The sequence below is a fragment of the Patella vulgata genome, chromosome 4 (genome assembly GCF_932274485.2).
Source record: "Patella vulgata chromosome 4, xgPatVulg1.2, whole genome shotgun sequence".
In the NCBI taxonomy this organism is placed as follows: Eukaryota; Metazoa; Mollusca; class Gastropoda; family Patellidae; genus Patella; species Patella vulgata.
The window spans coordinates 45,870,382-45,887,397 of NC_065882.2; the positions used below are offsets into that span (position 1 = coordinate 45,870,382).

A 17,016-nucleotide genomic window follows, 5' to 3' on the forward strand; every position below is an offset into this window, starting at 1 on the left:
ACATTTTGTCAAGTAATATACTATGCATACATACGATACAATAGGGTGTTTAATAGATCTTAATTCTAATTCGTCTAATTAATTAGAAGAAAAATATGTAAATAAACAAGAAATACAGCACCAAGTACAGGGTGTGGGATGGCCATTCAAAGCGCGAGATAATGATATAGACATAATGTGATATCACAATAAAATTAATGCTTTGCATCAATGAAATTGAATTACAATGTGATCCTATTAATTCATAATAAAAATTGATGCCAAACTGGGTGTTGGATTTCTCTTTTAAAAGTTCACTGTCAAATTTTCTTAACAGGATCCGCCCCTGGGACCCGCTTCTATTGATAAGTGACCTGTATTTATAGTTTATATATCATAGAGTTAAATCATTTCTCTGCCAATAGATTAGAGAAAATTAGACCATTCATTATTAAAAATACCACTCATACGAGCTGTCCTCCCCACAACATTTGGGCAAACGGGTAAAGTAAAACAAAAATTATTATTTCATCTAGTTGGCAAAATAAAGTGCCCGAATTCTAATAAAACACAAATCTGACCTTGAATACCCCGAATATGTACTAAATTGACTATGGAAAAAACATTTTGTCTGGAGTCACTCTATACTTTGAGCGACATTTTTCGGGCATCGATTATTATTTGTGAATGCAGATGCAACAGTCTGATTGGTTGATTGTGATTCAGTAGGCTGGAATAGCAGGAATACGCGTTTGTGGTCGTCAAATTCCCCAAGGGAGGGGTGACCCTACTGGGTAAGCTCTGTTACCAGAAATTATTTTGGGCATTTAAGATTGTAGCCCCCTAACATTTATCGAGTCCGTACGGCTAGACAAGTTAGATATCTTACCGATTTTGGTTTTGGATCCACTCTTACCCACGGCATATTTAATACAATTTGAACCATATCATATATACATCGTTCAAATGATAAAGATGAATCAAATGATAATAATCAACATTTTATCATGTTATCTTTTTTTTAAATTTCGCTTGTCGATGGAAATCGAGACTTTAAATAGACACAGAAAATACATATAAAACAGGACTAGAGAATGTTGGGTTGTTTTTTATTTGTTAGTTCTGTAGTGGTATTTTATCGGACGACGTAAAGATCCACGTCAAGTCTCGCTATCCAGCATTCGAGTGAACTGCAAGGAAAGACAACTCTACTTGGGAAATGGACATCGACATCAATGTTGAATTGCTGTCACATCACAGACTATAGCTTTTTACTCAACATTCCGTTGTTTCCAATCACAGGGAACAGCATTTGACTCTCTCCTGGTCATAATGTTGTAGGGGGTTGTCAGTTTAGAATTTTTGCTGGAAGGATTTTATGTTGACTGGGGTCAAAATGTCACATCCGACATAATGCGAATGTTCTACACAAAGACACTTTACACCTCCTATACACCCGTCATTCCCCGCTGTAATATCATCAGTATTACCCAAAACTGCTATGAAAATGGCAAATTTGACCCTTTTTTTTCAATTTTCCTAGTGTAGTGAAGGCAAGTAAAACGAAATTTTGAACTATAAAAAACGAAACGAAATAGGATCTGTGTTTTAATCAGATTGCTAACGTTGTTTTTCGATAGAAACTCAGTATATCTTGACGGTCTGGCTTAGAAGTGTGACATTGCCGGTTACAGATTTCTGAAACATTCATAATCATACATTATTTCTTCGCATTCTAGTTCTTGCCTTTAGATACTTGATTTGGTGATTATTTGGTGTAATCGGCTACATAAATTCTAATTTCGCCTTTTCATATCCGGTTATCAGTATTCCAGTGTCAGCAGTCAATCTTTCATTTTTATATGCATAATGACTAATCGAAAAGGTTAATTTGGCATTGAATTAGAAAGCTACATATAACAGTGATGATACAGAGCCCAACACCATCTGAACAACAGGGTCCCTACGCCATTGGGAAAACGCAGCCACTCAACACTTTTCAATTTACTTCACAGTATTTTAAAGAATATTGTACGAATTTTAGGTCTAATTTAACAACATCCAAGCTTATTGGGCCAAATTTACTACTAAATTAGAAAACGAATGGAAAACGCGGTGAATATAGCAAAATACCATTTTAAACATACATTATGCAAGAGCTAAATCTGCCTATCGCAGGTCTTTCTTTAGGCCTGAAATGTTATCTAAATTATTAATGCTTTTTCTTGGTATGTTCGACTCGGGTAATGTAATGCAATGACAACATATGATTGGACCCCCACGGTATAGATGCAATCCACACCAGATAATAAATCTTGTGTGGGTCAAGAAATGAAATGAAATGAAATGAAATGGGGTTTAACATCCTACTGCTCTGCTCCTAAACTGGGCTAATGAAGACGGGCATACGCCATACAGTGTGCTATGAGGGACATATTGAACAAAGGAGAATCGAGCAAACATATATACAATAAGAAATATCGCTCGATGACCGTGACTTTAGTGAAATTTGAAATCGCGTGCGTGTTATATATATGCTAAGCAGCAAAAGAAACATCAGGTTGGTATGTTACTCTGAATAGACGCATTGCATAAAACTTCCCGTCTTGATTAGCCCGGGTTAGGAGCAGAACAGTAGGACGTTAAACCCCATTTCATTTCATTTCATTTGCATAAAACTTGCCAAATGTTTTTATTGTATATTTGTGACCACATCTCTAACTTTACCTGAGCAATAAGGCTCCTTCCCAAACACAGAATTGAGCCCAGGAAATGTTCTCAAAAACGCAACCTGACTTCTGAGGTGGTAATGTTCTCCATGATTTTCATGTAACTCATGCTGCACGTGCTGTTCACCGGGACCAGCCCTATAAAATGCCCCCCCCCCCCCATACCTGGTTGAATTATTCACACTACAACGTCAGCAGCATGCCTCGACGCACGACAGCTCAGAGAAACCAGGCGCTTGGAAGACTCGACGCTGGCCACAATACCCATGCCGTTGCCAATCACTTCCAGGTCAGTGTTCGGACCATATAAAGGCTTCAGCAACGCTTTCGGGGCAGCAACACCACGGATGATCGCCCAGAACTGGTAGACCAAGTGTTACCACATGGCGACAAGACCGCCATATTGTGCGACAGCACGTGCAGAATCCCTTCACACAAGTATCTGAGACAGCACGTCAGACAGTGGGAACACACGGAAGACCCATCAGTACCGATACAGTGCGCCGAGGTCTCACCAGAAGAACATCCATTGCCCTAGACCTCACCGTGGACCGATCCTCACCCCTCGCCATCGACGTGAACGTCTACAGTTTGCCCAACAACACCAGAACTGTTGACACAGGCAATGGAGAACTGTTCTGTTCACATATGAGAGTCGGTATTGTGTATCAACTGCAGATGGCGGGACAAGAATATGGCGTCGACGTGGCCAGCGTTATTCGGACCAATGTGTCATGGAACGAGACTCATGGGGAGGTCCAAGCATAATGGTTTGGGGTGAAATCTTGGTCCAGGGAGAGGAGGCGGCATCACAGCAGTGCGCTACATCGATCAAGCTCTCAGACCCCACGCCATACCACATTTCGCATACTGATGTATAGACTGTGTACAGACTCAAACCTTCTCGTAATGTCTTGGAATATGATGAATTAATCACTAATGTGTCAACATACTGTTCACAAAAAATTGCTTTGATCCATTTAGTAAGTCGTTCAGACGATCCAAATTATATCTGCTTTAACAACGTACGTAAATATGAATATGTCAAAAATATTTTACAATTTTTAAAATGTATGGTATGCATATCGATATCTTGTATTTTGTGTTATGGCGCGTATTTTGACGTCAAATACCCCCACACTCCTCCTCATTGAATACATGTTAGTGCCATTCCAATTTTGTTCCCTTTTAAGGTATGTAATTACAAATGTGCAAGAAAATAATTTACATTTTGTAGCAAACAATAAACATACTTTCAGCTGTATATGAACAGATATCGAGAACTTCTTATTAAGATCTTTTTTTTTCTACTTTAAATATCCCGCCCCTCCCCTCAATTAATAAAGTTTAGTACCGTGGAACTTTAATCTCTTTTCAAGGTACATAAATATAAAGCGGAAAGTATTTATTTATTTTTCTCTGTTTCAATATATTACTTATTTCCTGGCATATTCACGATTGCATGATTTAGAAGACATTAAACACTCTTTCGTCTTCGGTTTTACTGTAAAGGTGGGTGTGACATAGAGCTTAAAGCTATTTCGAACGTTCTGCGACAATGCGAAATGTCCGAAATCGCTAAAGTTATCGGTTTTTTTAAATATTGCCGTAATACATTTTGACATAGCCTGAGACAGGGCACATAGCTACAGTAGTTTAAATTTTTGATTTTCTACGAATCTTTGCAGATATTAGGCACCAAATTTTGAAAATTTAAATTTTTACAAAAAGGTTTTTTATTTATGAATATTTTTTGATGGTATTTTGCACAGGATTAAAGGGTCTTCGGACTTAAGCAAAAATATGAAAAAAAAATATCTCAGTACTTTGCGCTAGCCGCCATTGGCTAATTCAGTTTTTCGGTTCTAGATTAATTATTTATTTTTCGATTTGTTTAAAACAAAGTTCATATGCTCTGTTGTCCCAAATTTCATTTGTTTGTTACTGATAGTTTTCTGTCGGCACCGGAAGTGATGTAATTTTGCCAAAAACTACAATTTTGACAGTCCGGAACGCCTTTTCGCAAGTAAATATTAATTTTTTACAAATCTGAGAGATCAAGATGAATGCCCCTACTACAGATGTATAAAATCTCGTACTCGTTTTTTTTTTTTAATTTCGGTTTTGTATTTGCGCCATTTCGATTTAAAGGTGAAAAAAGGTGTAAAAATGGGCTATTTACAACCAATTCAGGCTTTTCATATTTTCAAATATTCATTCGTAATTATCATAAACATGTAACATTAATCCATACGAAGAAAATGTATGTCAAAATTAGTTTGTAATATGAGCAGTTTCCGAGAAATAGTCAATTTTTTTTTCATAAGTCACCTTTTACGCTATTTTGCCTGTAAAAGAGTCAATTATTATTCGATTTTCAATTTTCTTTCACCATTTGATGCCTAATGTCACTTATGACAAGGTCAAACCATTTTAACACTTCACTGTCACCGGAAATGACGTCATTTGGGCAAAAACTGAAATTTTAGCCTTCAAAACACATATTTTATTCAAACGAGTCGTATTTGTTATTTGTTTAAAATTATGATATTTGATTCCAATCAACAAATAGATTGAAACAATACAAAAATTTCAGTTTATGGATTCTAGGTTAATTATTTATTGCTCAATATGTATAATACAAAGTTCATAATTATGTTTCATGATGCAAATTCTCAACTTGTTTGTTACCAATAAATTTTCTGTCGGCCCGGAAGTGACGTAATTTTGTCAAAATTATTTTGACCGGTCTGCACGTCTTTTCGCAAGCAGATATTAATTTTTACAAATCTGATAGATCAAGAAGAATGCCCATATGTTAGGCGCAAAAATATCGAACTCGATTTTTTTTAATTTTGTGTTTGCGCCATTTCGATTTAAAACAGAAAAAGAGTGTAAAATTAAGCAATTTACAACCCATTCAGGCTTTTCATATTTTAAAATATTTCTATGTTATGTTCATAAACTGCCGAAATTAGTTTGTAATATGAGCAGTTGCTGAGAAATGGGCAATTTTGGATGAGTCACTTTTCCTGTAAAAGAGTCAATTATTAATGGATATCCATAAAAGTGATACCATTTGATGCATAAAGCAAACGTACATTAAATCAAATTGATAATTGACACTGGAAATGACACCATTTTGTCAAAAATTGAATTTTAACCTTTAAAATCAATATTTTTTAAATTGATAATTTCTTGCTACGTATTGAAAATATTAACTTTTAGTTTAAATCAACATATAAAATAAACGGATACGATCATACAGATATCAAAAAATGGTTTCTAACTTGTTCCGTTGCGGAGAAATGGACAATTTTCTTCAAGTTGCTTTTCAAGGTTTTTGGTCAATAAAAGTGTCAATTTTTAATTGATTTTCATAAAATTTTCACCCTGTGATGCCTTATGCCATTTACGACTTCATTAGACAAATTCAAGATTTTCATTTTCACCGGAAGTAATGTCATTTCGGCAAAAACTGTATTCATTATTTGTATAAAATTATGATATTTGATTTTAATGGACAAATAGTATGAATCAATACGATCATATAGGCATCAAAAAAGTGTTTCAAGCGTCTTCCCTTGCTGAGAAATAACCAGTTTTGTCAGTATCAGTAATCAAATTTAAATATTTTGTTGATAACGGAAGTGATGCCATCGTGTCGAGACTTCGTTGTATAAATGGAAATGATATTGCTGGATTTAAAGGCTAATTCGGCGTCGATTTTAAAACACGTGTGCAATGCAAATGTGGAAATCTGTTTAACGTTCTCATTGTTTTGGGTAGTGACGTCAGTTCAAGAATAACGTGGCACCGGTGAAACCCGTCATCACTGCATCGCAGTTCTAGTTCTGTATTATGCTTGCTCGATTCCCCATTATTGTATTGTGAATTATTGTATGCCAGGTTGATTTCTGCTCATGTCGTCATAATATTCCGGTTCGATGGATTTCGAGAATTGTTTTTGGAGAAATGTTATTGAAGATATGTTTTTGGAGAAATGTTTTATAAGATTTGTATTTTGAGATTTGTATTTAGAAATTTGTTATTCCAGATTTGTTTTTCTTTGTATTTCTCTGATGAAATGTAAATGTTGGCTAATTTTGTTTTCTAAAATAAATTTTATCTTTATATTAAAATACAATTAAAATACATTTTACAAATCTGATATGACAAATGTCTGATTTGTAAATTAAGATACAAATATTAATTTTAGTGTACAAATGTCGGAATACAACAACAAATGAAGAAATAAGAATTAAGGACTATGAACTAAGAAATGATCTTTTAGAGGCATTTAGTAACTGGATAGAGCAATAAACTATAACACATACTTATGGAAGAACAATTACTGATTTATTTGAAAACGTTGAGAGAATACTCTTCGAAACGTCGCCCAAATAAATCAGTAATTGTTCTTCCATAAGTATGTGTTATAGTTTATTGAACTAAGAAATAAGGACACTGAATAAAGAGCTGTTTGGTCTTCCATATATATAAGCATAAGTCTAAACATCAGCAATGGCGCTATATGATGTCCCCCTCAGTCTTTGTTCGTTCGTCGGGCTTAACGTCCGCTTCCAACTAGGGTGATATCGCAGACATCAATCACACCCTGCTCTTTTGAAGCCTGATAAACTCTGAGTGCGTCAGAGGCACTAATTACTTTATTGGTCAATATGCAAAGAGTATATCTTAATTTCCTAATATATGGAAACCGTGCAAGCAAAAATATACCCAAATTTGTAAAACTAGATCTTTAACGTTCTGTCTGGTACATTTCCACTTTGGTTAGTTTGGGAATTGGAATGTCTAGCATACCAGACTTCAAGGTCATTTGCTAATAATATCAATATCAGCCTTTTGTGTTACCGTGCCCCCATCACGCAAGACATGTCAAGGGCGTTGACGGGATCCATAATTATTGATGCCATGATTAATATAGGACCTTGATAACGAGGAATCATCAGTAGGTACGTGTAGTTACATTAGTACTAAATATAACCTTGCATAATCAATATAGAAATCGCAGGCACTAATAGTACGCTATTTTTTATCTTTACCATGGAATCTTTTCCGCCTATAACATATACTTTGACCCTACCTCCTTTCTCCGTTTTTGAAAGAAAATAACACAAATGACATAAAACCAAACAACACAAATTACTTTACACATGTAGATTTAAAAGATGAGCCTGGGCAAGTTTTGAATAAACTACAAGAGCTTTATTTTAATCTATGTAAAATTGTATAACAAAAAGATATTAAAAAATAATTTAAAAGAAAAACCTCTTCGATATAGTATTTTAATGGAATGATTGGAAGTGCTGTTTTAATTTGCCACATGTGTAACGATTGAACTTTCGGTAGATTTTAATTTATTTCATTTTGACTTAAACTGTCGACTGTTGAACACAACAAAGTCGGTTAAACATCAACATCGCATTTTTTTATCTACCTACGTGCATTTCATCTCCGAAATTAAATCATCACATAAATGTCAATCATACTTATAATTTTGTTCTCGAATTCAGAAAGGCCGCACCCGTTCAGGTAGAAGAACGTCTTTGCAATTCTATAACTGTGTGGATAGCGTTTCGGTAGAGTAATCAATTGAATTGGATACAGCATCACTCTCAATAAGTTTTAACATCGACTTTGTTTTCTTTGATCGAAATTGGTCAGCTATTTCTTCAATTGTTTTACCCTTGGTTTCTGGTAGTTTAAAATAGAAGTAAATCAAAAATAGTACAATCAAGCCGATAAATGGCACAAACGAATATTCTTTGATGTGTTTCTGTAAAATACAAATTGATAAAAGTTAGCTAAGGCTAGACGTGTTTGACTTTCTTGATACCAGAATTTTCATCAGTATTTAAATCTAGATGTCAGTAAGCTGTTACATTTCAAGGTAAAACCTGAATACTTATCAATTACAGCCTAAAATACAAAAGTAGCTCATGGCTTCTAAATGATTAGTTTTTGGAAGAAAAACATTATAAACTTACTTGAATATCTGGGAAGACAAATGATACTATGGATGCAGACAAAAAATTAAAGAATACAGAAATTGTCATGGCTGAGGATTTTGACTGTTGAGTAAACATTTCGGCAACAATAAACCATGGTATGGATCCTACAAAGTAATACAAGACAGAATATATATCACATTAAGGAATGTTGGAGTGGAAGCCAACCGATGTCGACTATAGTCAGAAATACTGGGGGTGATAGTCGGTACTCCAGGGGTAAATTACATGACTCTTCCACTGCTTCCAGCTCTGGAAGCATTAAACTAGTACACATCCAAATAGCTGAACCTTTATATAATTCAATCAAGCCAAATTATGTTTGACCTTCTAGCACTTAACGGGTTTGGAGCAATACATCTACATGTAATTGATGGAAACAATTTTTAGTTTTTCAATGCGTATCGTGCAACTATGGTTTTTCGTTCGACGATTACAGGTCGATTCCTAATATTTCAGCACTTATTGCACCAACGCTTGATTCAAACTTCAGTGATACGACACAGATTTCCTGAGAATCATCATAAGCGAACGTTCGATTTAATTAATATCTTACCAGGACCAATATTGAAACAGAAAACAAAGCCAAAAACACCAATCAGGGAACCGTATTTTAACCAATCAATCTGATTCTGAAATATGATCAATAGTATTTGGAATACGTAATAATGCTTACATATCTAAACAGCGCCCCTCAATTAATGATTTTCCGTAACGAATGGGAATTGTATAAAGGTCTTCTACAAGAGATATACGCTCTTAGCTTGCACGTGTCATTACTTAGGATGGCCCGACATAATGCTGACTTCCCTGTATTCGCCTGATTCTTTGGGGAATTCAGACGTATGATTTTTTAGTTTTAATTTTGATATATTATTTATGTAATGTTATTTGTGGAAAGTCTTCGGCTTAAAGACTTGCCGTGAATTTGCCCGTCGGTGGCATATTAAAGAGCTAAAGGCTAAATAATTCGAATTAAGAAAAAAGCCCAACAAAACTGAACACATCTACTAGTACTCACTTGATATATCAAACCGATCGTAATTAGGGCTAAACTGATGGCCATTCCCAACAAACCCGCCATGTGTAACATTCGTCGTCCCAATCTCTCTACAAAAACTGTAAAGACATCACATACAATAAAGGCCTGTACACTTAAACCCAATACCAAATATGTAGACAGTTCTTCACTGTGTAATATCTGTAGAAATATACTGTTGGAATACGAAGCAAACTGAAATACAACCAAAATTTAACTATATCTTTTTGGGGAAAAAAGCTTGCATTTAACATGAACGACCTTGAGCTTTTGAGGGAGTGTGTCTATTCTTCCCGTAGAATCAAATCTATCCCAAGTACAGCAACATGACAGTCCTTCGTTTAATCTGGGGTCTTCCCTAAAACTTTGGACAGTGATTTAAGGTATTAAAACGGTGAAAGTATTGTTCGTCTCCAAACAGTATTGTTTACATTGTATTCGTGTTGAAAGCCTCGATTGTCACGCAATTAGTTTTTCTTCAATATTCTGCTATGCACTGGTTAATTGGGCATAATAAAATCGTGAGTCGTGACGTAACGTTATGTAAACATATTTGGTCCAATTTGGAGCTTTGTTTAAAGTGTAATGATATTGTTACGCAGTTAGTATTGGTTGTTAATCGGACTATTGACCAGTCATAATTTGGAACAGAAATTTGCTTCCTTTACAGCAGTGTTAAGTGGGATTAGCTCTAATCAAACGAAACACTGCGAGGGGTATGGTGGAAGCAGAACAGTAGGATGCCCAATTTCATTTCTAACACTACTGTTAAACATGGTTTACCCGTTAGTCCAAACAAATCTACTTGGCATGTGGTTTGAGAAATTCTTAATATTTTTGGATGTATAACATGGTCATCAAAGGCAAGGCAGTTTTTCAGAAATATTTCTTTGTTGAGACCAGGAGTGGGATAAACCAAAACTATTAATTAGACAATAACACATATTTATGAGATACCACACTATTTATATTGTATAAAATATTTTGAAACTTACAGCTGATACACCACACAGTTGTTGTGAAAGATGAATCATGATACATATAATCATAGGTCCTCTCAGGTCACTATTTCGCATTAAATCCAGTACTGTAAACTAAAGTATGGGAAATCGTTTACATTAAAGTGCACATAAGATGGGCTTGGAAACTTTTGGATATGTGTAGCCAATGGTTACTATATCAACTTTACGGCAAGTTCACACCAATCTGATTGAAATTAATTCAGTTATCTTCACTCAAAGTCGTAAAAATAGACCTCCCTTAAAAACGACTTTGCCAATTATCGAAAACACTCTTAATCCCCTCAGACGCCAGTGACGTCACAGTGACCGAATGCATATTCGGAATGTTTATTCCTTAATTACCTATATACAACCGGCGTGTGTACTCATTAAAGCCTGACAGGTTCCTTAATCCCCCTTAGTTCCTTAATTAAATAAAACAATTGACTACGGAATAATTTGTTTTGTAATTCATTTTAATTTATGATTCAATTTAGAATTTGTTTCTCATGACAGGAATTTTAATACCCTCTAACATCGTGTGCAGTCCAATTGATTAGAGATACATTTTCGTCAAAAGAGTATTGTGGTTCTAATTTCCGCGAGTAGAAAAGTACAGTGTTAAAAAGAAGTGGTCATGCAAATTGTATCATAAAAGTCAAACATGATTGAAAAGCGATTTGTAAATGACGATCCGTTATCATCGTACGACGGATTTGACTTCATTACTCTGAAATAGACCGTAAAAATGAAATGCGAAAAAATATCTCAATATACAGTACAAATAAATTTTGAGGGTAGTGGAATAACAGACAGATTGAGAAGTGTCATCTAACTATCTTTGTGTATTGATAATAATATGACAAGGAGTGTCGTTAATATCTGTCATTAATTAATCAATGCGACTAAACTTATACAGACTGTTAGCAGTGATTGTTAGTGGGATTAAGAATGCTGATTAGGTAATTATCTTTTTTACGCCGGCCAGTTCAAAGACATCACTCTAGGTGGAATGTGTGCGTAGTACCCACAAATGAACTAATGGTAGAATCGTACACACACATATTAATTGTATAAAATAATTAAGTTTTACTAATAAGTTTGTTTAAAATTACTATATACCCAATAATTATTGCTCATCGGTGTTTTTGTAATCAAGTAGCCTCGTATTATTTGTTGATTGGCGTTTAAACAACATTTAATTGATGGATGGATTAACGTTTTTGATACGATTAGGTTATAATGTCTAACATCGGTTATCTTCTTTATAATAAAAGTATTTTACAATTGCATTGACAGTTTAATCACTCACCAAACGGCACCAGGAACTCCACGAATGATCCCGTGCAATTTTTTCGGCGAAGTTTAACCTCATTTATTACACCCGTAGTACATGGAACGGTACATGATAATAAGATACCAAGGGTTGATTGGCAGAGAAATGAGTGCGATCTATTGTACATGTTTTGCATAGTCATCGGAAAATCCCATATTCACTGTAGTTGTTCTTTATGTATAGAAATGGTTATTATTATTATATATAGCGAATACTTATATTAATACTTGACCAAAATGGTCCTTAGATGATAATATATTTACCAGAATAAAAAAGGTTATGATGTACAAATAGAGTTGATGGTGTTTAAATGATAATGTTTATTATGAATTGGTGATGTTTATTATGATATAATATATAGAGTTTAAAGGTGTTTATATTGATTCAAGTTGGAGGTGTTTATCGTGATATGAGTTGGTGGTGTTTATGATGATACGAGTTCATCGCATTTATGGTGATATAAGTTGATGGTGTTTATAATGAGTTGATGATGCTTATTATGATATAACAGACATATAGGGCTAATGGTGTATTACAGTGTATGATGATATAAGTTGATGGTGTTTGTGATGATAATTATGAGTTGATGGTGTTTATGATATTGTTTATTATGAGTTGCTGATGTTTATTATGATATAATAGACATATAGAGTTAATGGTGTTTATATTGATATAAGTTGATGGTGTTTATATTGATATGAGTTTATGATCGTGTTAATTGTGAGTTGATGTTGTTTATTATGATATAGAGTTAATGGTGTTTATGATGGTATAAGTTGGTGGTGTTAATTGTGATATAAGTTAATGGTGTTTATTGTGAAATAGTTTTCATGATGATATGAGTGTTTATGATATGAATGATGATATTATGATACTTATGATATTATGAGTTAATGGTGTTTATAATATGAATTAGTGAACTCCCCGTGTTTTTATTTACATAGTAATGCGCAATGTGGCAATATTCATGGTCGTATTGGTATGCTGGTGATATAAGGCCCGACGTATTGTCATTAAGCTAAGTAGTCTGAACGTATACCAATACCTGAATTTAGGTAATAATAGCACGATGAAAAGGACACAGATATAATTGCACAAGTAACAAGAGCATCGCTAACGCTGCAATATTCGTCCACATTCCTGCTTTGATTGATATGGTACTTTTTTAAAATGAAGAGAATAAAATATGAAATGGATGTAATATGACAACAGGCAAAGAAGGCTAGGCGTTGGGTTTGTTTTGCCAAATCTACAGACAAAATATTAACAAAAAAGTGGCTGTGACACTGCACCAGGGGATGGGGCATGCACCAAAATAAATAGTTGCTGTCTGTACGGTATAAGGAATAAATATGCAAAGTTCCAAGATGATACATTCAGAATTTGCAGCGTGTAGACGATAATTCAAAAATTGGGTGTGGTTCTGCCTTTGGGGGTTAAATATGGAACGATATAAAAAGGTACCACCCTGTTATTGAAATGATTGATATGCTGAATTTGAACAAAATCTGTTAACTATTGCAACGTATTACCGATAAAACTAACAGTTATCACAAACATTCCTTCTAAAAACAGAATTATTACTCTGAGGGTAAGTATGAACATTATTCTGCCTATCAGTATTTACAGGATAATTTAAATTAGAACTTGGACTAAAGTGTGGGGAAAACAACATGACTGATTGGCACATTATTACTATAAGATGTGGAAGCATTTGTGAATGTAGGCCTACCATCAATGGTACAAGTAGGTATAAAATTATAATTTGTTGAATTACACACAGACATGTTACAATTTGCATAATAATATGGAATAGATGAAATATTTGATGAAACAGACATAATAGGTAAGTAATTGGCAGTGACATTGAAGAAACAGTACAAACAGACATGTTATTATTATTTGTTCGAGGTAAGACATGATTATTAACAGATAAATTCACTCTATTGGTATCAGATTGTACAACAGATTCCCTAATTACAGATTTATACTGTGGTAACGTATTACAATACATAGGCCTACCTACACTTTGTTGGTATGATGAATAAACATTATTAACTGACATGGGCAAGCTTAAAATAAAATAATCATGATCTACACTAGTTACATTAGGTATAACATTTAATAATACAGGATTGTGCTCAACAGTTAAATTATTACAATTTGATTTAACAATTAAATTTGGAGATTCAAATAAATTGACAGGTCCTTCTATATCAATAACCACAGAGTCTCTACCACCATTAAGTAAATTTCGATTTACAATGGGTGTTAGACAATTTATGTCATCACTGGTGAACGTTTTTTCTGGCGAATCTGAAGTAAACTCAAATTAATGTTCGGTCGCGACAAACATCAGATTTCCTGTCTTCATTTTCATCCTTTTCATAAAGTTCTAAACTGAGCTGTGCCTGTTGTTCTTCAAATTCAATATCTAATAATTCTTCTTCAGCTTTTAACCTAGTTAATCTTTCTGAAACTTCCATTTTTTGCTTAATATGTTGCTTCTTTGAACGTGCAGGAGCCAACTTTTCTTTCTGTTGTAAAATTTTGAGACTGACTTGCGAACCAAACGACCTATCGTCGTCAGAAACATCACATTGCTTGTTATCGTCTTCAGACATTATGAAAGTTTACCATAAAACTTGAACAATCGATAGCTTGAATAATCACAACTTCAATGTGCGTATATATATCGGCGCGCTACGATAGAGTTAATCAAACAAATTAATTATCCATGAACAGTGCGGCAATGTACATCATCACAATCATGACATCAACATTACATCAATACTGGCAATATTACAGGCATACAGACATCGTCAATGACATCAATATGGACACCGATATAAACATCGAAACATCGGTTGTGATTAGTTTGGGAACTATCGATGTGTAAAATCACAAATTCAACACATATCAAAAAGTTGAACCGCTACCTAGCGATCCAAATGCAAACCAAAGTCAAATTCTGCCTCGAACTGTCAACCGCATGGCCATGATGTCTCCTTTCCCAGCAGAAACGTTGCCTTAGCAACTAAAGTTAAGACTTGCACGTCAAGACTAATAAGGTAATCTTACATGGGATTCATAATAGTAATAATAATAATGCCCATATTTGAGCGTAAAAAGGTAGTCACAATAATCTCTATCAAACTTCCAATTATTATGATAGTCCGGTAACGAAACTGGTGGTATTAATATGTTCCTTTAAAAGATATGGTAAAATTAGACTGAACTGACCTTTTTCATACTTTGTAATTCTCTACGTTCTATCTTCATTTCATTGATATCATCATGAACATCTGATGAACGACGTAACCATTTTAAAGCTTGTGCAATAATACAATTAAAAATAAAATATAACACGATGGTTTAATATAGTCACTTATATAGATGTACAAATACAAAATACCACAATGATTTAACAATATATAAATACAAAATAACACAAGGATTTATTTATTGTCAATCATATATACATATACAATGTGGAGAAAATGTTGAATGGTAACAGTGACGAAAAAAATTATTAATTTTAACAGCCAACCTGATTCTGCATCTTTTTCGTTGTTTTTTGTTATCATTAGAAACCTTGGACTTTCGGGACACCACGGTAATGTAATCAATTGGAATACAGCTAGTGCCGCTATGACCGCTGTGAAATATATCAAACCAGATAATTTTAGAACATCTACAATAAGTTAAATACCAATGGAGGAGAGTCATTAGTCTGATGAAATGAAATAAAATGAAATGGGGTTTATCGTCCTACTGTTCTGCTCCGAACTGGGCTAATAAATACGGGCATTAGTCTGATGCAAACGACGCATTCGTCAAGCTCAGCTTAAACATTATCTGATTTTCCATGACATGGATTTTATCTATGCAAAAGTCCAACAAAAAACTATTAGCTATGTAAACTGCTAAAATCCAGAAAGAGTAAACATATCCTGCTGTGTGGACGACATACGCCACGTCTTAATATTAACTAAATCAATGGATTTAACCTAGATTTCAGAAGCAGACAATAACAGGAATTAGAATATTTTGGATTAGAGTTTTACATAATTTTACTTTAAATCACATTCAATCCAATAACGTCGGTATCCTGTGGCCCGTTTCTCGAAGCGCAAGGCACCTAAAACATTTAAGTTCCGTCTGTGAACAGGCTCTAACCTAATTACCGACATTTTAATTCCTACATCGACGATTTTAGTCTAAAACACTAAGTATGCTTTTAGAAATTTTTAGAAGTATTTATTTCTCTTCTATTGCCATATTGAATGAAATTAAATATGTTTATTTAGCCGTTGTGTGTATGAAAGATGTTGCCAAAGAAAGGCACCTGTTAACCTCACAAAAACGAAAGTCACACCAATGCCCGTTGCTAGTGAACCATTCCACAGGCTTAGTACCGATATTTTGGGACCATTGCCGAAATGCAAAGAATCAGGAATTTAATACATCATTATTTTTATAGACTATCTAACCAAGTTTGTAGAATTGGTCCCAGTTTCAGATATAAAAGCATCTACTGTTGCGAATGCCTTTATAAACAATGTTATTTATCGCCATGATGGTGTTCCCCAATTTCTGCATTCAGACCTTTCTTTGACAACAAATTGTGCATTATTTTACCCAATCGATAATATCAGAGTACATTTTCGGCCAAAAGAATCGTTGTCGCTCTTTACTGATGGTACGATGGATCCCAAAATGACTGCCAAACAATGAAGCATCATGATAATGTTCTAAACCAGTGTTAATTAAGGTTTTTGGTACCGCAACTTAAACTGATAAGCGTTCTTCACGATGTCAATTTTAGCTAATTTTATAGACTTCGTTGTAGGATGAATAGTTGCTGGTCGTGTAGGTTGATCTGGAATAACATCATAGG

The 17,016-nt window shown here is 34.3% G+C and overlaps 1 protein-coding gene and 1 long non-coding RNA gene across 2 annotated transcripts in view; both read right to left on the minus strand.

The window, feature by feature from the left end:
* LOC126817916 (solute carrier family 2, facilitated glucose transporter member 1) overlaps positions 1–17,016 on the minus strand; it is a 64,541-nt gene that overhangs the window by 30,100 nt on the left and 17,425 nt on the right. Inside the window, exons 5-7 of the mRNA XM_050545088.2 lie at positions 15,667–15,765; positions 15,360–15,448; positions 10,775–10,873 (exon numbers count right to left, since the gene is read on the minus strand). Of these exons, the coding sequence (XP_050401045.1) occupies positions 10,775–10,873; positions 15,360–15,448; positions 15,667–15,765 (287 nt within the window). The remainder of the gene's footprint in view (positions 1–10,774; positions 10,874–15,359; positions 15,449–15,666; positions 15,766–17,016) is intronic.
* On the minus strand, positions 8,016–9,387 carry LOC130012555 (uncharacterized). Its single transcript, XR_008788030.1, has 3 exons — positions 9,297–9,387; positions 8,720–8,847; positions 8,016–8,508 (listed from the first exon to the last, which is right to left on the minus strand). It is a non-coding gene; the product is annotated as an uncharacterized LOC130012555 (long non-coding RNA).